This window comes from Saimiri boliviensis, chromosome 10 (genome assembly GCF_048565385.1).
Source record: "Saimiri boliviensis isolate mSaiBol1 chromosome 10, mSaiBol1.pri, whole genome shotgun sequence".
Classification (NCBI taxonomy): domain Eukaryota; kingdom Metazoa; phylum Chordata; class Mammalia; order Primates; family Cebidae; genus Saimiri; species Saimiri boliviensis.
Window position 1 is genome coordinate 44428725 of NC_133458.1, and position 26100 is coordinate 44454824.

Consider the following 26100-nt stretch of genomic DNA (forward strand, 5'->3'; position numbering starts at 1 on the left):
TTTCACTTATACATAAAGTCTGAAAATAAAGAAATTTAAATCTGTAACTATTATGTCGGTAACAGTTTTTATTTTTGTACTGTAATCAATTCAATAAATTAAGGAGAAGAAAGCTCTCCTTTAATTGTTGAAATTGGCTTTGCTGACATAGCTGTGTCATGACATTCTAAATGAACTAGTAAACCTGGAACTAAATAAGACAGGTAGCTTTCCTTAAACTTTGATACTGTCTCTTTCATTTAAAAAAATTTTTTATTATGAAAAATTTCACCAACACAGAAAAGTTAAATGAACAGTACAATTAACATTCTTATACTCAATACTTACATTCAGTAATTGTGAATGTTTTGCCTGTTTCTTTCTCTCTCTTCACATGCACACACACATTGGTATATTATATACTTTCTTTTGGCTGAACTATTTGAAAACAAGTTGCAGATACAATGATATTTCGTTTCTAAAACTTCAGCATGCCTCTTCTAAGAATAAGGACATTCCCCTATGTATAATCACAAAATCACTATCATCTCAAGTACGAAAATCAACAGTAATTTCAAAATCAATAGTAGTATCCAGATAATATTTAGATTTCTTCAATTACCCCAAGAATTTTATTTATTTTCTTTTTTTTGAGACAGAGTCCTGCTCTGTCGCCAGGCTGGAGTGCAGTGGGGCAATTTCGGCTCACTGCAACCTCCACCTCCTAGGTTCAAGCTATTCTTCTGCCTCAGCCTCCCGAGTGCTGGGACCACAGGTGTGTGCCACCACGCCTGGCTAATTTTTGTATTTTTAGTAGAGACAGGGTTTCACCACATTGGCCAGGATGGTCTCAATCTCTTGACCTCGTGATCCGCCCACCTTGGCCTCCTAAAGTGCTGGGATTAGCAGGCCTGAGCCAAGGATGTTTTTTAATATTCCTCCTAACCTCTACTCAAGACCACCCTAGATGAACATTTCACTTGGTTGTTAGGTACCCTACCTCTAAATCTTAAACTACAGAATAATTTATCTGCCTAGGACTCAGGCTCTGATGCATATAATTTTTTTTTTTTTCCAAACTAATAGTCTTCCAAAGTGTATGAATGACTCACAGGAAAACCTTGTTAATGCTATTATCTTTATGTAATCAACTCAAAATGTATTCTACCAGATAATAAACCAACTGAAGGCAGAACTGTTTTATTCATCTTTGTAATCTCCACTGTGCATTATAGACAGAATACACAATAACTGTTGAATGGAGTTGCTGCCCATGGCTTCTATTTCTTCAACACTTCAAGTGGTTAAAAGAAGTCTAGATGGACGACAGTTACATTACCACTATGCCCTAGCACCTTTATTCCTATTGCTGTTACCTTGCTAGGATGTGAGAAAACAAAACAGTTTTAAATTCTGTGCATCCTTCTGCGGTAAACACACCGACAACTGCTAATCAGGCAAAAAAACTGAGTAGAAGCTACTTGAGCAATGAAGAAAACTATTTTTTCTTTTCTATTTTCTTTTCTCCACTCCTTCTTCCTTTCCTCTTTTTTTCTCTCTTTTTATTTCCTTCATAAAGCTTAGCACCAAATAGAATTATCTGTGGCATATGTTTGAAGGCATTTATGAACCAAAAAATATCAGAAGACACTCCATAGAAACCACCACAAAGATGTGCAAATCGGAGATGTGCCCATCTACTTTGTGGTTTTATGTTTTCTAAAACTAATTCAAGCTGGGCTATATACCAGGTTTTATTCATGGGCTATATACTAGGTTTATTCTGGGCTATATACTAGGAATAGGGGGATGAAGAGCATGGCGCAGACATTATATGTTTGAGCCTCTCAAAGAAATTGATAAAATCAGATAAAATTTTCATTACAAATACACTTAGAAACACCATAGTTGTAAGAACATAAGATCAGCTTATGTACTAGGCAAAGAGTCATAATAATAAGCTATATGTTTTTCTAATTAGTATAAAACATCAAGAGTGACAGCAAAGGGGTCAATGCCTAGTCTTTGATCTTTATTCATAAGCTAAAAGCAGAGAAAACAGTAAAACAGCAGAGATAGCAGATGGCACTCAACATAGTCACAGGGGATTGACACATAGGTAGAAAATGAAAATGTAAGTTAGGTTGAAAATTGTGAATAGTTTATGAAAGAGCAATTCAAAAATGTTTATTTAGTTAAAAATATATACATAAGAAAGTAAAAACTGATGCTTAAAATGACAAATCCAGTGGAAACAACCTGCATTAACACACGAAAGTAAAACCAAGACTAACATTATTAGCTATGGCTATCAAAAACATTTTTGGCTACTGTCAAGTAGTAGATTTACAATAGAGTTTCTTGGCTAAATGGATATATGAGTGCCTATGAGAGAAAAAGTCACATTCCTCAGGTTCCTTCCCAAACCAGCTTAAAAGCAGCAGCATGGCAGAACCAGCTAGGCATTCTCAGCCTAGGAGTCCAGGGGCACTCCTCCAATATAGAACATAACAGATCTCCCCATGAAAATTATAGCAGTGGCTCAAAGCCTCCACAGAAAGGCAGCAGAATTTCCTATTGCTCCTGCTTTTTATTTTAAGAACCATGGGTTAACTCTGAGGTATCTGGGATTATTTCACTTAGTTCTCATAAATGTTTCAGGCTGCTATAGAACAATGTAGCATAGAAATGGGAGTAAAAGAAGAAAGAAAAAAATAGGGTGGGCACCTAAATTGCAAATAAAAAATAAAAGAACTCTCTCTCTCTCTCTCTCTTTCTCTCTCAAACCTAACCTAAAGGTGGGCCCTAAATTCAGCTCTCAGCTTTGGCAGACAAGGGAAACACACCAGATAAAGGGGTTTGTGTGGAAAATTTGGATGCCCTTTGTTGTCTGTTACTAGGAGGTAACTTATAAACCCTCAGAATTTACTGAGTGACTGGAGTGTCTGTATAATTCATGCTGGGCCCTTTGACTACATCTGAGAGTTTATATAAATGAGATGACTCAGAATGGGAACTGGCCATGCCAGAAAGACCAACCACGTGATTAGTGGGTTGGGGCTCTGAGCCACATAAGATCAGCCTCATTTCCTGGGGAGGGAGGGGAGCTGGAGATCAAGCTCAACCATGTGACCAAAGATTTAATCAATTACACCTACTCAATGAAGCCACAATAAAAACTCTGGACACCAAAGCTCCAGTAAACTTTTTTGGTTGGCATTACTCTGGGTATTGTTATGTACTGATGTGCCAGGAGGACAATGCATCCCTAGGAAGGATGGCAGCTTTGTGTTTGGGAATCTCCCAGATCTCACCCTATGTGTCTCTCTGTTTGACCTGTTCTGATTTGTATCCTATTGCTATGACTGCACTGTAATCACAAGTATAGTGCTTTTGTGAGTTCTGTGGGTCATTATAACAAACTATTTGAACCTGCGAGAGTAGTGGGAACCCCTGAATTTGTAGCCAGATAGTCAGAAGTATCCTGAGGAACCTCCAATTTGTGGCTGTTGTTTGAAGTGAAGATAATCTGTGGAGCACTTGGCCCTTAACTTGTGAAGTTTGACCAGTCTAGGTAACCGGTATTAGAATTATTGTGGGTACATAATCAGTATATGTATAATGGACAACATACTTAGGATTAATAGAATAAACAACATAGGATTGCTTCTGATACCGATCCTCAAAAAAAGCTAACACTCATCCCAAAGCACAATCTCAAACTCAGTGAAAACAGTACAGAGGGGTGGGGTGTGGGTTGTCATGATGCAGTACAGATACTTGTCTCCTGACTAGAGGCTGATTGTTTAAGACTATAGAGAGAAATAATGAAATTTTTCATAATTAATTATGATATTTTTCTATAATCAGTCTTCAGTCTTCCTCAAACAATCTTCCCTGAACACAGTTTTTGTAAGTATTGGTTGGTTATAATCTTGAATCTGTCTTTCTTCCAGTCAGTATCTGGAATGTTGCTTTTATAGATGCTCACATGGATACAGAGGCACATGCTTGAGGTGATCATCAGGAGGAAACATTTGGGTTGACTCTCTTATAAAAACTGCATAGTCAGTGATGGGTTTCAGAACATGTCACCCCAAAATACGGCACCTTGGCCAAAATAGCAGAAGCAGGAAGCTCACTTTTACCTTCTCCTTCCCCTTTTCCCCTAAAGCAGATCATAAAGCCTTCCTTCAAAAGGTACCCTCTCTTATACCTGGAGGAAAGGAACATCCTGATCTCTGAAGACACAAGGATAACGAGAAGAATCAGAACTGACAGGTTTGGCTAAGTCCTCTCCGGTTTCTTACCAGATCATAGCCCCCCTGTCTAATCATACTTCCCCACAACTATGCACTTCTTCATCACATTTAGCATAAAAATGCACAAGTTCTTGTTTTTTTGGGTCTTCGTCTCCTTATGACAGCTCTTGTGTCAAGTAAAACATACTAAATACATTTTGGATGCTTTTCCTTTGTTAATCTGTCTTTTGTTTTACAGGTCTCAGTCATGAAACTAGAGGTGAATGAGGGAAAATATCTTTCCTCTTCCATATTGTAAGCACAGACTAGAACTTGCATGAAAAGTTATTTAATTGTTACTCAAAAATGACTGAAGAGAATACCCACACACCCGACCACAGTCAACTAATCCTCATCCATCCTCCTAACACCAACTATTGGCTTCCAAAGTTGTACCTCATATGTTGTGGTCACAATTTTTTTTTTTTTAAGACACAGTCCTGCTCTGTTGTCCGGGCTGGAATGCAGTAGTTTGATCTCGACTCACTGCAACCTTCATGTCCTGGGTTCAAGCGATTCTTGTGCTTCAGCCTCCCAAGTATCTGGGATTATAGGCATGTGTCAGGATGCCTGTCTAATTGTACTTTTAGTAGAGACAGAGTTTTGATATGTTGGCCAGACTGGTCTTGAACTCCTGGCCTCAAGTGATCCACCCACCTCACCTCCCAAAGTGCTGGGATTACAGGAGTGAGCCACTCAGCCGAGTCATGGTCATAATTTTTAATGGATTAAATTTTAAGTAAAGTGTTACCAGATACATAGCCCTTTTTTGGTGGGTATCAGAAAATTATCCAAGGAACATCTGGCAGTCAGTGACAAAATTTGCTGGCTTGTTCTCCAGACAAAGTTTTGACAAAATACATATGAAGATAACTGTTATACTGAACCCCAAGTTTCTCTTCAAAGAATCAGTATGTCAGTACGTATGTTCAGCTCTCTTATTCTTTAATTCTCCAAAGTAACTTCCTTGTACTTCCAGTAAACAACCTTCTCTACCAGTCACAATCAGTAGTTCACATCTGTTCCCCGCCCCTGGTTCCATCCTGACTCATCCCGGTCACCTGATCCAGTCACCTGCTCTGGTCACCTTCTTTGACCTAGGTCACCCCTGGCTACCTGCTCTGATCCACCTGTAACTGTCCTTCCTGCCAGAACACCCACTCTGCCAGTCCAGCTTGGACCTCTGCTCTCTTTAAAATAGTCAACTGGCATTAGTCTAGCTTGTGTGGTCTAACCCTAGCCAATAGGGGAATGACACAGCAGTAGGTATGACCCCCGTCAGGCATAAGTAACCCCTCCCCCTTTGTCCAAGTGTGTGGCCACCATTGCTCCATCTGTGAGCTGCACCCTTCTATACAAGTAAATTGCCTTGCTGAGAGGATTTATCTTCGAGTGCTATTTCTTTTGGAGCATTGAAATTTTACTTAAAACATAACCAAATACTACAATTTAGTGATACAATAATTGAAAGGTAAGTCAACACCAAGATTAAATACTAAGTCATAATAACAGGTTTTAGAATTTATGACAACTAGCTGACAGGTCAATAGTCTCTTGAAGCTATACCTCATTTAGTAGACAAATACATATGTATTTGTACATATGCATACATACTAAATACATATGTATGTATGTATTTATCTTTTTGAACTCTATAAAAGGAAAAAAAAAAGCATCTACCTTAACCAAAAGTAGCACTTAACCACCAAGATACTACTTAAAATTAAGCAGGGGAAGGAGGAGCTCAATTTCTAAATTAGGATAAAGATAGATACAAAAGAACATTCTACCAATGACAAAAAGCTGAATAATCAAAAAAATTCAACTGGGAAGCCAAGGTGGGTAGATAATTGATGTTAGGAGTTGGAGACAAGCCTGGCCAATGTGGTGATACCCATCTCTATTAAAAATACAAAAAAAATTAGCCAGGAATGGTGGCATCCATCTGTAATCCCAGGTACTCGGTAGGCTGAGGCACAAGAATTGCTTGAACCCAGGAGGCGGAGGTTGTGGTGAGCCAAAATTGTGTCACTGAACTGCAGCCTGGGTGACAGAGAGAGATTCTGTCTCAAAAAAAATTTTTTTTTTCATAACTTATTTTGAGTTCAAAGACCTGAAGTTACACAGCAACTACACAAAATGAATTCTAAAATGTGATTAGCCTCTCTGAGGAGAGACACGAACACATGAACTATTTCTTTCACCTTTGGCAGAGCATGGGAGGAAAAGGCAAGTAGTAAGATAAAAGCTTGTACTTTAAATCAGTCTTAAAGGCAAAATCCCTGGGAGTCCTAGACATAGGGGTCCCCAACTCTCCCATGGGCTTCCTTCAAGTTCTCAGGAGAAAGACTAGGAGTAGGGCAAAGAGGCATGAACAAGAGCCCTTTGATGTGAACAGGCACGAACCCTAGCTTGCTTCTGAGGACCATTCTTCAGTATACAAAACAAAAGCTATAAGCTGCTGGGAGAAGGACCCAAATCCTGCACTGCAAAGTAGACAATGGCTCCTGCTAGGGATGGGGTCAAAAATGTTGAGAAATAAAATAATTATTCCTGAGTTCTTCTTCTAGAAGGTACCTGTGTGTGTATTAGTATTCTAGGGTATAAGAGCTGGATCTAAGGACAGGCCTGAGAGAACCTAACCTGCAGTTTGTCAAGCACGTTTTGCAATGCACTTTCTTTAGAACATTCAAAAAAAGTTATAGGCATGCATTGGGTGAGAAAAGATTTAAATATTAAATAATTAAATATTTAAAATACTTAATATTTATGAAAATGAAGGTCTTTTAAAAGACGGGGTAGGTCAGGTTAGGAACAACCTGATAGAAAGATGCATAGAAAAGGAGGCAGATGAGGTGACCTACAGTACCATCCCTTGGTCACTGTGCTCCCTGAATGTCTAGAGAGCAGTAAAGATCTAGTGTGCATTCCCTTTTTGCTTACATGCTGTGATTACAAAACAGCCTCTCTAGAAAAGGGATAAAAATATAAACATTCAGAAATCTCAGGGGAGAGAAAATCTTAAAGAACAAGCATTTCAGAAACAGTTTAGAATTTAGGATTAAAGTTTTCAGCCATTAATTAAAGCTCAGGATAGAAAATAAATAGTACCTGGTCAACAAAATGGAAACTTAAAAGGAAAGTAACAAAAATTAAAATTCTCATTAATCAGATGCAGAAAAAGGTCTGTTTTGTTGATACAAAGGAGTCACAAAGTACTAGCTTTCTTTTGAAGTGACTTACAATACCAGAACCAAGAAGGCAGGTCAAATGGCAGAGCTCCCTAATACATATGGAATGCCGATGAGCCTCTTCTCTTGAAGAATGTGAGCACTCAGAGTTTATCAGTAGAAGCACTGGAGACACTGGACTGGCATTCGTTTGAGGAACTGACATCAAGGCATGGAGAATGGTATATCGGTCACCAGTAAATAAAAAGAGGGGCCACAGATGCTTCTTTGCTATCTAGTCCCTATATTCCATCAGAGTAAATGCATATAAAATATAAAGAAGAGAAGGTTTTTTGGTTTATTTTTTTGGTGAAAACAGTTGAGTTGGGTACTCCAATCAGTTAAAACATATTTTATTCAGTAAAAATTTCCTAAAGGCTCATTAAAAGTTTAGTATTACATTGGGCTCTGTAATATGTGACTTCTATTGGGTTATAACCTCAAACTCAATAGGTTTAAATCTTTCCTACCCCCTGAGAAAGGAATTCCCAACAAATTAACCAATCAACATAACTACTGAGTATCTACTTTCCAAAACATTGTTGCTGATAGCTAAAGTTAATCCTCCACACAAGGCAATTTTTCGTCAATCATTTCAGCTGTATGAATTACTCTACATGTCTTTAGCTTCCCTAAGCACTTTCAAAGCATTCCTTTGCCTGTAGTACCATTCCAGAGGCTCATCTTCTCCAAAAACTCTTCTCTTCTTCTTCAAAAAAGCTTCTTGCTACTATTATTATTTTTAGGGAACACAGTCTTGCTTTGTTGCCCAGGCTGGTCTCCTGAGTTCAAGTGATTCTCTCGCCTTGGCCTCCCAAAGTACTGAGATTACAGGCATGAGCCACTGCGCCCAGCTCATGAGATTCTAGGGAAGAGCATTCCAAGAAGAGCAAACAGCAAGTGTGAAGTCCTTAAAGCTGGAAACAGCTTGGTGTGCTGGAGACAAAGCCAGTGTGGCTGGAGTACAGTGAGCACAGGAGAAAGTGGGTGAGAGAGATGTGGGAGAGTGACTCAGAGAGGCATGCACCTGCTCCTTTGAGATCTTGGTAAAGAGTTTGAGTTTTTATTCTAAACAAATTTGAAAGTATTGGATAATTGTAATTACTAGTTACATGATGTGAATAAGTGAACATTGTCTAAGTCACTGAAAGAGTTTTCAAATTGTTTCAAACTGAGGCTGGCTAAAGACATAATACCATCTCCTCTTGTTCTGCCTGTCATTTCTTATCTCTTCTGACAGTAAGATGGTATTTTCATTTTAATCCCACTCAGCATTATGGTGAAATTTTTTTTTCTATCACATCTTTTATTCTATCTGATGTAATGAGGAAATTAAAGTATAAAAAGTTCAGTAAATTTCCACTAGTTTAAGGATTAAAAGGCAAGTTTGGTTAATAAAGTAAAATGGAAACATGAATAAATTTTTTGTACAGATAATGATATATAGCTTCAACAACTTTCAGAATGGAATCTCCCTACAACTGACTTAAATATTTTAGAAGCCCTCACACCAGGGGTCAAATAAAAAGCTACTTTTTCCCACCCCCCAAAATCCCTTTTAAGTGTCAAAAGGGTCACTGAATAACACTGGGAACGACTGATTTGTTTGCCAGAGTCTGATAACTTGAGCACTTGAATTTAGTTAGCAATATACTCAAACAATATATTAAATAACACTTAATATACTTAATCATACACCTCTACACGTAGAAGGTAGGATAACTGAAACAAAAATTATTAACGGCACAATGCAGTTTCTTTAAAATCAATCAATGAAATCTACCTTTCTCATCATGAGAGATGATGGACAGTTAACTTTGTAACATTAAGAATCTTAATAAATAAATGAGGAAGTGCCATCCATGTCAATGACTAAAATAAGGCAGTGAAACATAAAAGACAGAGAAATTTCTTAACTGGATGATGATATACACCCCCAAATCCATGAGATTTGATCTGACTAATATCTCACCTTCTTGAAAGATATCAGTACCTCCCACCGTTTCTGAAACTGCAATGATAAAGGCAACAACCATCTGCTTGCTACACAGGATAGCAATACAGTATTTTCTTCTACTTTGAGTCTTACTGAGATAGCTTTTGAAGAGTGCCTTCAAAACAGAACGGACAGAGCATCTAAAAAAATGAACTAGGAGAGGAAAAAATGGGATGAATTTAATCATTCACGTGGAATATATCATCACAATGAAAAAATAAGTTAGATGTACAAAACAAAATGAAAATGCAAGAGTTAAACACACAAGAAACTAGAAAAGCCAAATTCCTATTTGTATTAAAAGTATAAGAGAATTTAGCTTAGGTAGAAAGAGAAGGACTTTAAAAAATTCAATAGGTGGCTATGGGAGATTGCAAAATACCCATCTTTTAGATGAAAAAGGAAAAAGCTATCAGCATGGCATAGCTCAGTATAGTATTACCAGCCTGAGGAAGTATTTTCCTGTATAAACTCAAGGTCAGGTATAGCACTGTGTTTCTCTAAAGATAGAGGAAACTCTGAAAACATACTATTTTGTGTTTTAAAAGAAAATATAAGAAGCTTAGGCCCAAGAGAATAAGAAATTCCTATCTACTACTGAACTAAGACAAGAGGAAATCAGATTTTCTTTAAAAAAAATTATTTACAATGAAAAAAGAATGTTGTTATTTATTTACATATGTATTTATGTCCTGTTCAGCCATTTTCACTAATTCTAACAAATGTCAATTTAGAAAATGTCACATTTGGCCAGACACAGTGGCTCACACCAATAATCATAGCACTTTGGGAGGCCAAGGCAGGTGGATCACCTAAGGTCAGGAGTTTGACATGAGCCTGGCCAACATGATGAAACCCCATCTTTACTAAAAATACAAAAATTAGCTGGGTGTGGTGGCAAGTGCCTGTGATCCCACCTACTCCTCAGGACACTGAGGAATGAGAATTGCTTGAACCTGGGAGGCCGAGGTTGCAGTGAACCAAAATCGTGCCACTGCACTCCAGCCTTGGCGACAGGGTGACATTCTATCTTACAAAAAAAAAAAAAAAAAAAAAAAAAAAAAAAAAAGCTACATTTGCTCAGAAAGAAAGATCAAATGTGACAAAGTATTCTGGTGCAATTAGAAAGGGAATGGTGGCTAGGGTTGGAAAACAGGAGTTTGAGTTGCTTCTCTTTCTGTTTAATACAGTTTATAACCATGGTTGTGTACAAGTTTCCTACTGTCCTTTAAACAGTGGTAACACTCAACGAGTATATATACAAAATGTCAGGTAAATTTTAAGTCCTTGTTGAAGATGCTTAAAGTGGTAAACCTTATGACTCAGAATAATATTGTTTCAGATTGTGATTACATTTGTTTCCCAAAGCAGTCATTAATCTGAAGGTTTAACTCACTCAAAGGTCATTGCAGTTAAATTGATCTCTGTTGCACTGTTAACAACAATGTTACTTTCAATGGGAAATATTATCTTATATTTACGAAAGTATTATTTTAGATGCAGTATTAGAACTTGTAGGTATTGTGCCTCAAAGATAGGAATTATGCAAGAAAGGTATAAATATACACTGATTTTTTTACTTTGAGATTACTGGCATACAGTAATTTGATCCTTTATGGAAAGTGTCTAAAACCTATATTTTAAAAAGTGGCATGAGGAAGAACAATCTTCTCAGTGGGACATATGCAATTTCATTTTGTTGTGGCTTTATTGTGGAGAGAGGTGAGACACATGAAGTAGAATTAAAAACAGAAAACACTGTTTCTCTCTTGAAGATAAATTTGTTATATATGTTAAAACTTTCATAAAATATTTGTAGTTGTCATGAATGATGTCTCAAACTGACATCTGAAATAGTGATTTAAAAAAACCTTCATATAGTTATCTTTCACTCTTTCCCAACTTACTTAAGCTATATCTTGCTACTGAGAGCTTATGAATACCACAAATTTTCTCCTGTAAGCAAATAGAAAACTTAGGATTTTTTATGTTGAAGTACAAAGTATAATGTAGTGATTATAGATATCTGCCTTGGCTATATTATATCTTTGTTAATCAGAGATATTGCCTCTCTTAACTGCTGAGAGGCATCTAATCCCGTAAGGAAGACAGATTTTAAAATAACTAACTATAATTGAAAAGCCAAATAAAATAGTGTGTTAAAAGAGGTAAGTTATTAATTTTAGCAAGTGGTATATAGGAAACTTCTGGAAAATGTGGCAGTTGAGCAATGTCTTGAGGGATATGTATCTGTACAGGTGGGGGCTGCCATTTCTTGTTCACAAAGTAGAATCCTGAAAGTACCTAAAATGCTTGATAAATGTGAGAAAAGTAATGTTTATATTACAGTCTAAATTTCACAAGGGCAGTGATCATTGCCTTATTGCCTGTTTTATTCACTGCTATATCAATAGTATTTAGAAAATATCTGGTGCAAGTTAAGTATTTGTTGAATGAACCAATTAACTGGACACTGGGCAATTGAATGAAAAAAGGGGAAAAACACTAGAAATGCAGTCTGAGCCTAGAAAACCTTAAGAACATGAAGACAATAAAGGACAGGGCAGGTTTCTGAAGAAGAGAATAGGACCAGGTGCAATGGCTCACTCCTGTAATTCCAGCACTTTGGGAGGCTGAGGTGGGAGGAACCCTTGAGCCCAGGGGTTCAAGACCAGTCTGGGCAATATTGTGAGACCCCACTGCTACAAAATTAAAAAAAAAAAAATTAGGTGGGCGTGGTGGCATCCACCTGTGGTCCCAATTACTAAGGAGGCCAATGTGGGAGAATCGCTTGAGCCCAGGAAGCAGAGGTTGCAGTAAGCCACTACGCTCCAGCCTGGGTGACAGAGGGAGACCTCGTCAGAAAAGAAAAAAAAAGAATAAAGTGATTTATGTTATTTATTGATTACTATTTATTAATATTGAAATTCTGGAGGCAGTGTCAATTGCCTGAAGAGGACAGCCTATAGACAAGGTAAGTATGAGCATGGAAGTGGGACTTGAGACTCAGCTGGACCTGGCAGGATTTGACAAATAACTTAGACAAAGGGGTGGGAAAAAAAGGAGTGAATTAAAGATGCTTCTAGAGATTTCCAAACTGAGTGACCAGAAGAATGGTAGCATCATAAAAGGAGAAAAGGCAAATAAGCAAGTTCTGGTGGAGGAAAAAAAAAATCAAGTTCTGTTTTTAGGCATATTAAAGTGCTGACTTGAAATCTATATGGAAAAGTTTCATAAGGAAATCAGATTTGGGGTTTGGAAGTGAGCCAGGATGAAAGCTGTGGATGAACTCAATCCGTGAATATTTACTCTGCTTACTCTGCACCAGCACTAACATTGAAGCCATAGGCATAACAGTGGTAGCTATATGGATGTGCATGCCCTGAATGTGGGATAAGATCTTGGGAAACATACATACATATATTTAAGAGAAAAGAGGGAAAAGAATCACTGGGCGAGACTAAGCTAGATTGATGAGAAATAAAAGAACGATGCACCAAGATTAAGGGAGAATTTTTAAAGGAAGCTAAAGGGAAGGTGTACGAGCTACTTAAATCCTTGAGAATCTTCCTAATTCTGTAGTTCCCTTCAGATTATGGATGAAAATATTCAAAGAAGTGTCAAGTAGGAATCAAGCTCTTCAAAAAGAAAACTGGGAACACATACAAATCTTGCAAATGTCAAGAAACCAGTGAAATCTCGGAGAAAGTGGAAAAAGAAATATGGTTCTAGCATAAAATCTGCTACTGCAATTTTCAGTGAATCATTAAACTCTATATACCTCCAGCCACTCACACAGAAAACAGATTTTGTTTGTTTAAAATGAGGTTTGGGGGAAAATAACAAAACGAACTTAGGAGTATAGGGAGGACTAGGAAGGATGTTTAAATATAAGACATAGTTTCTGTCCTTAAGTTTCAAAGTCATTTTGAAATAAGAACAAAACACACAAAGGTACTTAAACTATATGATTTACTTAGAGATCCACAGGAAATAATAAATATTAAACAATAATACATATGCAATTAACATTAATGCAAATCAAGTCAGTAAATGCCTACTGATACTCTGGTTTGAGGGTCTTCCTCATAGACTTGGATTGAGATCCTTAAGTTAAGATTCTCAAGATACTCAATTCAAGATTCTTGAGTTGAAATATTGAGCTGCGGTCACTCAAACATTGACTACACAATACACTAATTATCATAAAGCAGTTTGATTGGTTTAAATTACACGTTTTAGAAACTAGACTGAAATTCTAATTAATAAAAAATTGTTTGATGAAGTATAATTAATAGCAACATAAGGGAAAAAACCACCAAGCTGTGGTAGAATGACATCAAAACCCTCTGGCTGTATAATTCTCCTAGGATGAGTTCTTGTAGACTATGAGCCAAGGGCATAAACATCTTTAACAGTTCCAATGCATGATGACAAAGCATCTTTCAGAAATGGTATACCAGTTTACATTCTTAAAAGCAGCTGAAAAACTACTTGTCTCTTGACATTCTTGCCACCATTTAGTACTGTTATTTTCAAATCCTGTTAACTTGACAGAAGAAGAAAAAGTATATTGTTGCTTTTGTTTCACTGAATGATTTAGACTTCTTTCTGGACATGCTTCTTACTGATTTGTAAAGTTTTTTCTACATAAAAGAGATAGATCCTATAATCATTACTAACACCCACAGAAGAATCACCCACACTAACTTCATGCTTCCACACTACATAGCATAAAATTGTGATTAACTGGCTGATGGCAAATTCAGCCTGCCTTCCTGCTGCTTGGCAAGCCTTTTTCACTTTTTGGTGCTCCTCTAATCAGAATTCCAGTGGCGGCTATTGTAAACCTCCTCTGCTTTCCCTAAACTCCAATCCAAGCCTGAATTCCCTTCCTATAGACTTGTCAGAACATGACCATCCAGGACAGAGAGATTCCCAGAGTCTAGAATAATAGTACCAGGCACATGAGAGGCCAGATAAATAATTACTACACTGGCATGGCATGGCATGGCTTAAAAGGCATGTATCGGAAACATTTGGTTTGAAACTCTAGTTTTGCACCTCATTCACTATGTGTTCCTGGACAAATTAAGCTTTCTATGCTACATTTTACTCATAAATAGGATGGCATTTAATAGCTACCTCACAGGGTGCTACGAAGCTATGTGCCAAATACGAGGCATGACATATGGCTGGTCATCAGTCATTGTTAGCTTCCTTCCAATCCCCAAGTTAGTCTGATCTTTCTCAGGATTTGACAGCTTGAAATTGATTTCTATACAGCTACATTTGCATCTTTTCTTCATGTCAGTCTGATGGGCAATGAGGACACATTAATGGGTCTTTATACTACAAAGTCAAGTTCCTGGCACTGAAGGATTTGCACAATTTAGCTCCATTTTACCTCTTCAAATTTATCTCATACTCCTCCCCATAAAAAAATTTCTACCTAAGGCAGAGTAGACTTTTACTCAATTTTCCTGAATACACCTTGAACATTTAGATGTATATGTATCTTCCTTCCCTTCTCTACAACTCTCTTAACTATACGCTTCTCATTGTTAAGACACAGCATTATTACTGTTATTTTTATTGGCTAACATTTATTAAGTGCCTTCTATGTGTCAAGTAGTAGTCTAAGTGCATTATATGTTGCTTAATCTTCATAAGCCTGCAAGACATTCTATCATTATCTCTATTAAGCTCTAATAATTAAACATTAAAGATTAATAACTAAATATTTATTAAATATAAAATATATATTTATATATTATACATTTATCTTTCTTCTCTAACTAGACTTTACACTCTTGTATGAGATGAACTATGCCTTGTACAGGCATCTTTGCATAGGCATCTACTTAAGCAGAAATTCAACGAGCATATATGTATTAATTGGATTTTCATTCTTATTTTGTTTCTGTAAGCTGCCACAATGCTCACTTTCATTAAATGTATCACTTTAGCCAACTGTAAAGTAAAGAAGTTCACTTAAATGTAATATATGCAGATATTTTTAGAGACACAAGTCCATCGGCAGACGTACCGTAAAGATTCTGCATGCCCAAGAAAAGAATGGCTGAAGTAGGAGGGTTTGAGTTCTTATAAATAAATCTTTAGGAATACTAGGGTCATGACAGCTTGATTATTCTTAAGGCCACTGTTAGCAACAGTGAGAAAATACATGTAAATTAAAAATTATGAAGCAGTACACGCAACTAACATTCATAAAACATGACAGTAAATTTACCCTTGTTTTGCAGATTTCGTAAGACACTGCTGTAAGGAGAGGAGAGAAACTCAGGAAGTCCAGTTTCTTTACTGCAATTGTTGTACAGGAAAAGCATAACTTTTCTTACATATAAATCAATATTTAACGATATCACCTTCCCCTGCTGGAAGAAATAATCATTTGGGATGTCTACAAAGTAAAATGTGTTTCCAGGGACTCTCTAAAATTATATGACTATGGTAAGTAGTATTTATTTTCCGCCTAGATCTCTTGAGGATATAGTACAAATATTTAAATCATCTCTTTCATAACAGATTTAGCCAAGTCCAAAGATACAAAAAATACTTAAAGGTTTTTGCTCAAAGAAATAGGAAAAAAGAAAAAAAAAGAAATCGCTAAAGGAGCAGCAAGTCAACCTCAGGTAATAGTTGAGATTAAATCACAAATAATGGGAACCTATGTACTCTTAAATAAAATTAACGATTTAAAAAATCACTTTCTGATTAACTTATGAAAATAAAAATTTTCATGCTTGTATGTGCTGTTACTTTTTTTAAAGGCTAAAGATGCTGAGGTTTTCAAATTAGCTTGCTTATAGTTAAGGCTGAAAACAAGAAAGGCTACTATGCAGATTAAACCATATGCTTAATTCATAAAGGGAAATTAAAAAAATGCTAGTGCATAGCACATTCCAGTGAAGGGGAGAAAAAAAGGTTAATCAATTCAACTCAATTTTAGCTGAGGGCATTTTTCCACGACTACTGAACCCTAGCATGTGTCAGGCAGCTAAAATTACACTAAAATGTGTCAGTTCTGTTGTTATTTTAGAGATAATCCAGGAAGCAAAACAAAGCCAAAAATTCTCTCTGCATTTTTAACATAAAATGCTTTAATTTTCAGTCAAGTGTATACGTTTTTCTGTTTTAAGATCTTTTGTATTGTTTCCTCTTTTATATATGTTTGAAAGTTTCCATAACAGAAAGTAAAAAAAAAAAAAAAAAAAAAAAAAAAAGAAAAAAATATGATTTTTTATGTGTTTACATGTATTTTCAAGACACTATTCACCCTTTAAAAACAATTCTTACCAGTCTCTGTTTCTGAAGCTCTTCTCGAAGGATTCTATCTTCTGGTAAAACGTCACATAACAAAAAATAATTCTCTTGTTCTTCTGTTGAGAGGTTAGGAAAACAAATAAGAAAAAAGATATTTACTTTTTTTTCCCAGAAGGACTTCTTAAAAAATACATGTTTGTGTCTATCAGGATCTCTTTGGCATAGAATTGTTTTTAACTTTATTCAAGTTAGGCCAAATGAATGCATTAATTTAAATTAAGCTATCATGAAAGTAAAAGCAATTCCAATATAAGACAGATTATTCCTTTGAATTTTGGTATTGTAGGAAAAAGATGGTAGCGAGAATGCATACTTACCAAATGGAGCAGTGGAATTAATTCTTATCACACTACAAAAATCTGTGACGGGCTGTTCAGTGAACCTTTTCCTCCAATATAAAATGTACCTTAGAACAATACAAAATAAGGAATGATGAGAAGACTCAATATACTATTTGCTTTAGAATGACAGGATTTTGCAAGCATATTCAGTTATCCCAAAGCAACAAATCAAATGTTAGCTTAAAACTGCTTTTCTAGCAGTTTTTTTGTGAATACAAAGGCAGTGGAGCATTATAAAAGTATGAAATAAAGATTTAATAAAGAGGAATTACCATGTAAGGGAATGAAAACACCTAAATTTACTCTCCCCAAATTCAATAAACATACATGTAGAAAAGTTAAAATATATTATTTTTTATGTGATAATGAATTTTTCTGAAATAACATCTAAGTTTATGTGTCTTCAAAATATAGTAATGACTAAATAGACTATAACACATTCTGCAATAAAGAGAAAACTGAGTGGTTATCTTATATATAAAAAGAACAGAGGTCAGAAGAATAATGCAATGTGAAATCAGTCTAAATTTAATATCTACATAACAAGATAGAAAAATTCCATATGTCCACACTGTGTCTGAAATGAGGCAAATTTAGACTTTGGGGAAATAGCCTAACTTACAATTCTTCTATCTAATGAGCAGAGTTAGAAGCAGCATACCAGCTAAATTAAAAACCAAAGCATAACACCCAGACCTGCATATGTGATGAAAGAGGGAGTAAGATGACAGGATTTAACAAGTGGTTCATCCTTTCATTTACCTAACAAGATTTATATTGGCAATTGCAATCTCATTTATTGAATGGTACCAAGAAGAGAGTGTTATCTTCACAGGGAGAAAGGAAAAAGAAAGGTTGACTCTACAGCTCGCGATTTATCAGACCACACAACTGAGGGATAAAACAAGTAACTTACACCAACGAACCAAAGCCTTATAAAGAAATGAGACTTATTGAAATAGATAAAGGATATGTAAAAAGTAGGCATTTGGACATTTTAAAGGGCTTGACATAGCACATCTAGGGAATGTTTTGGAAATAGTAGGTCCACAGTAAATGTTTTAGAGGTAGAAACTTCGAAAATTCCTGTAAAGTTCTCTAAGTAGTCCCCAATTCCCAATATTTTGTCTCCTTTTTATTATTACTTTTTTCTTTTTCATTTTCTTTGTGACGGAGTTTTGCTCTTGTTACCCAGGCTGGAGTGCAATGGCGCATCGGATCACCGCAATCTCCGCCTCCTGGGTTCAGGCAATTCTCCTGCCTCAGCCTCCTGAGTAGCTGGGATTACAGGCACGCGTCACCATGCCCAGCTAATTTTTTGTATTTTTAGTAGAGACGGGGTTTCACCATGTTGACCAGGATGGTCTCGATCTCTTGACCTTGTGATCCACCCGCCTCGGCCTCCCAAAGTGCTGGGATTACAGGCTTGAGCCACCACACCCGGCCTCTATTACTTTTTTCTTAACATGAATTTTCCATTCCCATGGTGCTCTATGGAAAGGGCATTTGTGTATTAGAAATCTGTCCTGGCAAGAGGTCTGGGTGAAGAGAGAAACGTGACGAGCTGACATCAAATACAAATACACAGAATAAATACAGAATATGTGAGAAAAAGAAGTCAATGAAGAGTGCACAAAAAACAGAACCCCATGTTTAAGTTTTTCTTCTCCTATACAACCATACTGCTAACTTTGATGTGTAAGTAAGGGGAGAACCCTTTCCTTATAAAACAGTTGTAGATTTTATCATAAGAGATCTGAAAATGACAACCTTTAGCTTCCATTGAGCCTTAAATCACGAATACATGAATGATGCATGTTACTCTATGGCTAACTCACTGGCTTCCATATTAGAAATCTCACAAGGTGGCAAGTGCATATTGGATCCATCCGAGCAGAAATAGAGAAAAATTTCCTACAAAAGCTGGGACATTATTTCCTTAGCCATCCTGGGCCAGCTTCAACACCTCATACTCCTCAGTCTCCTACATGGCTACTTCTAGTCTCTATCTTTCCATTCCTTGCTAGTTGTTTTCCCCTCCACCCCATGGGAGAGAGGAAAAAGGGAGAAAGAGAAGACAAGAGGAGGCTTAAGAGAATAAAAATGACATTCCTAATTCTTATTCTTCCCTCAGCACATTTTCTATTCCAAAGTGGTGACAGGGATGAAGGAAAACAGTAGAAACTATATTAGAGAAGTCAGCAACAGAAGATGGATTATTCTTCTAAATTAAAATATAGACATTCATTTTCAGGATTAATCAAATTTGTACATGGCAGAACCAGGTGCTAAGATAACTGACTTCAAAAGACAGGAAGGCCAAGTTTCCTCTGGAGATTCTTTATGGCTATTGCTAGAATACACCAAAGAGAGGATCATTGGTGCTGGTTGCCATTCCACTGAGGACTACCTGGATGATATCCTCTAGACAAAGCAGAATGGTCAGCCCAATATAATTAGTTCAATTCTGGGTCTAGAGCCTGTTGAAAGGCAGTGATAATTCCTCGAATACACAGACAACTTTACTTTGGAAAATGTTCACAGTCTTAGACAAGTAGCTGTGTGAAACCATGTGGAACAGATGACCAGGTAAGAGCTTTGGATCCTCATGAACAGGCTGCTTTTAGAATTATTAATGACTTTTTTTTTTTTTTGAGATAATGCCTGGCTCTATGGCCCAGGCTGGAGTGCGGTGGCATGATCTTGGCTCTCTGCAACCTCTGCCTCCTGGGTTCAAGCCATCTTCTACTTGAGTAGCTGGGACTACAGGCATGCACCACCATGCCCAATTAATTTTCCTATTTATTTGTAGAGGTGGGGTTTCGCCATGTTGCCCAGGCTGGTCTTGAACTTGTGAGCTCAAGCAATCTGCCTGCCTTGGCCTCCCAAAGTGCTGGGATTGCAGGTGAAAGCCACTGTGCCTGGCCATGACTTTTTTTTTTTTTAAACGGACAGTCGATACTGTTCATTGCTTATCTGCACAGATCTTATGCTAGAAGCAGTTTTACTTTTTAAATTAAGACAGTCATCAAAGTATCATAGTTAATGTATTAATTATCACCCTAGAAGCAATGGTGAATAGAGAAGCAGGGACTTTGAGTTCAAAAATATAAGCCTAAATTTAAAGTTGTTTAATCTTTCTGAAACTCAGTTGATTCATCTGCAAAATAAATTGTTGATAATTAAATAGAATAATGCATGTAAAGCGGTCTCCAAAATTCTGGGTGTTTAAGATATGTGACAGTTATCACTATAAGAAAAAGTAACATATTTAAATAACTAAGATAGTGAAGAATTTATGTTTATCCCAGGGACATAATGGGACACACAACAAATTCAAAACAAAAGCAACAATAACATTCTAGCAAGCATTTGATGAAAAAGACAAAATAGTTATATTAATAGTGTCAGAGGGCACATATAGGTAGAAGAGAAGAATGATAATGATGACAACAATCACAATTATTAGCAGCTACCATTTAATGAGTCCTTACTTGTCCACAGTCACACAATTAAAATGTTAGATTTGAGATGTGAACCTTGTCTCTCCGGCTCCAAGGCCAAACTCAGTCTTCTACAACACAGTTTCTCTATTGTCATGTGGGGACCATTCAGTACAAGAAATGCAGAAAAGGGAAGACAGGGACAGGAAAAAGCCCCTACAATTAAAGTTGTAATAGAGACTTGAAGCATTTTTCCCCCAGACCAATGAGGTCACACAGAATCCTTTTTGACAAGGCAGAACCAGAAGTACAGAAATGAAGTCGGAAGAGAAAGAGAATGTTTTCCCTTTCTGAAAGGCATGCTACTCAACAGTAGCCTTCAGTCTGAACCGCTCCTAAGTTGCTACCAAAGGGCTGAAAATGGACACCAGCTGTTTGGGGCTGTTGATTTGGAACTGCTTAACTATGCAAGGAAAAGGTGCAAAGAAGTTCCACTACAGAAGTAACAAGAGCCTGATTCCAATAATCAGTGGGTCTCAGTCTCCAAAAACTTCTATGTTTGGGTACTGTCTCTTTGATATCTGAAGAGAAGAATCACATGACATACTTATTTTCTATGAGAGTTTACTTCAGGGTGATATACACAAGGGAAGCAATTACTGACATCAATTGACTTAAAATCATGGGGAGATTCTGTCTAGCAGAACCTCAGTTGCCTTCCTCAAATAGGAAGTGCTTCCCATGGGATAAAGCAGGTAATAGGTTGGTCCAAGAGGAACAAAGTTGTCATTTGAATGTTCTCTTTCTAACCAAAACTTGGGTGACAACATCAAAGAAAAAAATCATCTGTTATAAAGCAAAATATAATCATAAACCACTATACAACTTAAATATATAAAATTATGCGTCATATCTTACTATGGTATACTATAGACATCAACAGCAACATACATTTGACCTATGTCTAAATTGGAGTAAAGAAACATCCTAGTCATTAAACACATATCAGTGGTTTTTAAGCTTATAATTAGGAGGTGTTAATAGTGTCAGAGGGCACATATAGGTAGAAGAGACGAATGGTGATGGTGACAATAATGACAATTATTAGCAGCTACCATTTAACGAGTACCTTACTTGTCCACAGTCATATAATTAAAATGTTAGATTTGAGATGTGAACTTTGTCTCTCCGGCTCCAAGGCCAAACTCAGTCTTCTACAACACAGTTCCTCTACTGTCATGTGGGGACCATTCAGTACAAGAAATGCAGAAAAGGGAAGGCAGGGACAGGCAAACGCCCCTACAATTAAAGTTGTAATAGAGACTTGAAGCATATACATTTCCTTTTGGATGGTAAGGGCATTCAGATAAATTGTAATCAATTGAGTGACAGCATAAAGATAATAGATCTTTAGTGCATGCTTCTTGTGGTATTTTTCCCCACTCACTAGAACATACTGTTCAAACTTAAGAGATCATTTAGTACTCCTCTTCTGTATTTTTTCCAACTTCTTTAGTTTACTGAAAGCTACAATTGTGGCTACTCAATATATAAAGGCCACCAGGAAATAACGTGGTAAACTAAGTTATCAAAGTATTTCATACTTTATTAAAAATCCAAGTAAAAAAGTAATTAGGTAATCAGCAAATACTATTTTTCTTCAAATCATATCTCATGGGATTGTCTCACGAAAAATCCTTGTAGCAATATCCTGCCTGTCCACCCCCACTGTAATGGGTGTGCTTATTGACACAGGCATAGATTTGAAATATGGTTGTTAATTAAGTAGCAGCGAATGTGTGGAATTTAATATAGAAAAGGGTAAGAAATAAGAAGTTAACATTTATTTTTCAGAGCAATTTTATCTACTGAATAAGGCTAGCAAATAGCTCAGTATAAATAACTATGTTAAATGGACTCAATGGAAGACTTTTATTTTTGTTTTTATTTCTTCTGCCCCAGGAAGTGTTACTGTTATTTTGTTTCCAAAAAAAAAAAAAAAATCAAATATATTTAGTATGAAAACTTATAGCTTACTTCTTACCTAGTGGAAAACCACTAGGTAAGTCCATCTCTTATTTATTATCATCTTTATTACTTATTGTACTCAGAAGTAACAATTCCTCTTGAGTTCTGAATGAATGTGTTCATGCCAATTGAACTTCTCATGTTCCCTCCTCCCAACCCTATGCCTTATAACTTGTCTTCTAAAGTTAGAAACAAATTACATGATACTGAGAAGATTCCAACTTAACTTTGATCATAACAATCGATATTTGGATTGTTTGGGAGAGGAATTTTTAGTTTCCTTAACTACTAGGAGGTTATTATTTAAAGGAGACTGGATGTAGTCAAAGGTATTTAAAAGCAGCAGAGTTTACTCAGATACATGCCTAGTCAATTAGAATTAATCACATTTTTAACTGCTGAGAGTGAAAATTTTACTTAATTAGAAGGACAGTTGACAAGGAAAATCTAGGTTTCCATATTTTAAATACATGTTAATGATACACTTTAGAAAGCACTTATATCAGATATGCATCCTTTTCTTTTTAATTAAAGCATCCACTTTACTGTATATCTACATTTATAGCATGAATAATCCCAACATTTAATTACTAACTCCTAAGTCCTGAGACCTAGTAAATAATTCAATTTTCCTGTCCGTATATGGATAAAAGGATAAGGAGATTAATAACAGTAATATAAATACAAATAGAGATTGATTAGTACAAATATAGCTACTTACCTATGATACATAAGCACTAAGGAGAATACAGACATTCCTCAGACATTCCTTACATACTTTACGGGCAGAGGAGAAAGAAAAATCTTAACCTATTCAATTATCACTGGTAGATAATCATTTTTATTCAATTCCCGAAGAAAAATTTCTGTTTATATGATAAAAGAGAATAAAAGAATAGTTTCACGGCCAGCCACCGTGGCTCACAGCTGTAATCCTAACACTTTGGGAGGCCGAGGTTGGCAGATTGCTCGAGCCCAGGAGTTCTTGACTGGCCTAGGCAACATGATGAAACCTTGTGTCTACAAAAAAACATAAAGAATTAGTCGGGTGTAGTGGTGCATGCCTACAGGAGGCTGATGTGGGAGGATTGCTTGAGCCAGGGAGGTAGAGGTTGTACTGAGCCAAAATCATGCCACTGCCCTCCAGCCTGGACTCAAAAAGAAAAATAAAGGTTTCCCATGAAAGAAAAGCTGATTAATAGAAACTTTTGCAACGAATAACCCATGTTGTATTTCTTTCAATTCCCCCTTTTTTTTTTTTTTAAAAAAAAAAAAAAAAAAAAAAAGAAAGGCAGACTGCCACATGCAGCACCTCATATGGATGTGTCTGGAATCTTGGAAGCTTGACTAACCTACATTTTCCTGTAAATGGACCTTCAGAGCTTGTCTGGAGGTTCTACCAGGGAAGTGCAGCTACTCGTATACTCTTGACCAAAGATCGATCCTCTTCTATGGGGGATGGTTGTCCTCTTTGACTGAGAGCACAGCTTTGGGAGGGATGCACATGGAGTGGTGAGGGAGGAAGGGGACAGCCGCTTAGCCAGCCAGATCGCTCTCAAATTCCATACTCTGCTTTATGCAATATTCAATAACCTTATGATGGCTGGTGTTACCTCCATTTTATAGATGAGGAAGCAGATGCTTAGAGTAGTTAAGTAGCTTGTAGGAAATCACAAGGTTAGGAAGTATGAAAGCCTGCATTCAACCCCAGGCTTGCCTGCTTTCAGAGTCAGCTCTTAATAATACAGCTTGCTGTTCTGTAAGACCTATCATAAGAAAGAAGCTGTTTGCTAGGAATGTTTTATATGGCCTGAGAGAAACAGAGTTTAGATGCAGTGGTATTCAATGTCTGGGCTACTCTAATGTTTTGTGAGGAATCAAGACAGAATGCCTCAAAATGGGACCTTACCAATACACCAAATTTTATACTTTCAGTAACTGTACAGCCAATGACCTGTTGATGTTGCCTCTATGGAAAATGCTTTCCAAGTCTCAACCAATCATAACATAAATATAACTACTCCACTATAGCTGCTTCAGGGAAGGCACTCCCTTCCCTTCCCTTCTGTTCCCTGGACAACTACTTCCAGAAATTACAAATTGGGAAAAAAGGAATCAACCTCATCACAGCACTTAAACTGAGATTTGTTTGGGCATTAGCCCTTTGGCTTGAAAGGCTCCAAGGATCCCTTCCCAAACCCTGCCTTTTGAGTGTCCTATTACAAAGTCTATTCTGGAATTACTGGAAGGACCCACTCAGAGAATGTCTATGGCCTAAAACATGAGACATAATCTGATAGACTACAATCTACAATCTCATGGAATGTTGCAAAGGGAGTATTATCGACTTTGGAAAGTTCACGTCTTTTGAGAACTTGTAGGAAATAAATTAGTGTGTAACATTCTCAAATAAGCTTATACACTCAAGAAAAATAATGCAAAGATTTTTTTAAAGTCTAAGACCTTGGCTGGGCATGGTGGTTCACACCTACAATCCCAGCACTTTGGGAGGTTGAGGCAGGTGGATCACCTGAGCTCAGGAGTTTGAGACCAGCTGGCCAACATAATGAAACCCTGTCTCTACTAAAAATACAAAAATTAGCGAAGCATGGTGGCAGGTAGCTGTAATCCCAGCTACTTGGGAGGCTGAGGCAGGAGGATCGCTTGAACCCAGGAGGTGGAGGTTGCAGTGAGCTGAGATCATGCCACTGTACTCCAGCTTGGGTGATGAGAGGGAAACTTTGACTCAAAACAAAAACAAAAACAGAAACAAAAACAAAACAAAACAAAAACACACCAAATTCTCAGAAGTGCAAAAGAGTTGTGAAGTTTTTTCTGAAAAAGAGTATGTATTTTCATATTTGTATAGCAATTATTTTATACATAGATTATGTCATTTCTTTAATAAATAATAAATTTAATTCTCTTTCTTAAGAGACAGGGTCTCATTCCGTCTCCAAGGCTGGAGTGCAGTGGCATAAACTGTAGCTCATTGCAGCCTTGAACTCCTGGAGGCAAGCAGCCCTCCTGCCTCAGCCTTCCAAATAGCTGGAACTACAGGTGCATGCCACTGATTCTAGCTAATTTTTAAATTTTTTTGTAGAGCTGGCATCTTGAACTCCTGGTCTCAGGTGATCCTCCCATCTTGGCCTCCCAAAGTACTGGGATTACAGACATGAGAAAGCACACCTGGTCAAATTAATTTCTTTTAAGGACAAAAACAGAACTTACCTTTGGAAATCAGCAACCAATTTGACATCAGCTATGACAATCTTATGCTCAATAATCATGTGCTTAAGAAGTTTGTCTTGTTCAGCCACAGGAAAATGTTCTTCACAGAAAATACAAGGCACAGATGGAGAACCTTCTAAAGTGGTGGTGCCACCTGGACTTTCCGGCAGGGAAAGTGGCTCCAGGATACAATCCTTAATGTCT

General features: G+C 36.9%; 1 protein-coding gene across 3 annotated transcripts in view; it reads right to left on the reverse strand.

Annotated features, from left to right (window-relative positions):
* ZNF277 (zinc finger protein 277) overlaps positions 1-26100 on the reverse strand; it is a 138227-nt gene that overhangs the window by 31647 nt on the left and 80480 nt on the right. For all 3 annotated transcript variants that reach the window (XM_003921079.3, XM_074379207.1, XM_074379208.1), the window contains exons 2-4: positions 25897-26098; positions 17171-17259; positions 16827-16909 (exon numbers count right to left, since the gene is read on the reverse strand). In XM_003921079.3, coding sequence (XP_003921128.1) covers positions 16827-16909; positions 17171-17259; positions 25897-26098 — 374 coding nt within the window. The remainder of the gene's footprint in view (positions 1-16826; positions 16910-17170; positions 17260-25896; positions 26099-26100) is intronic.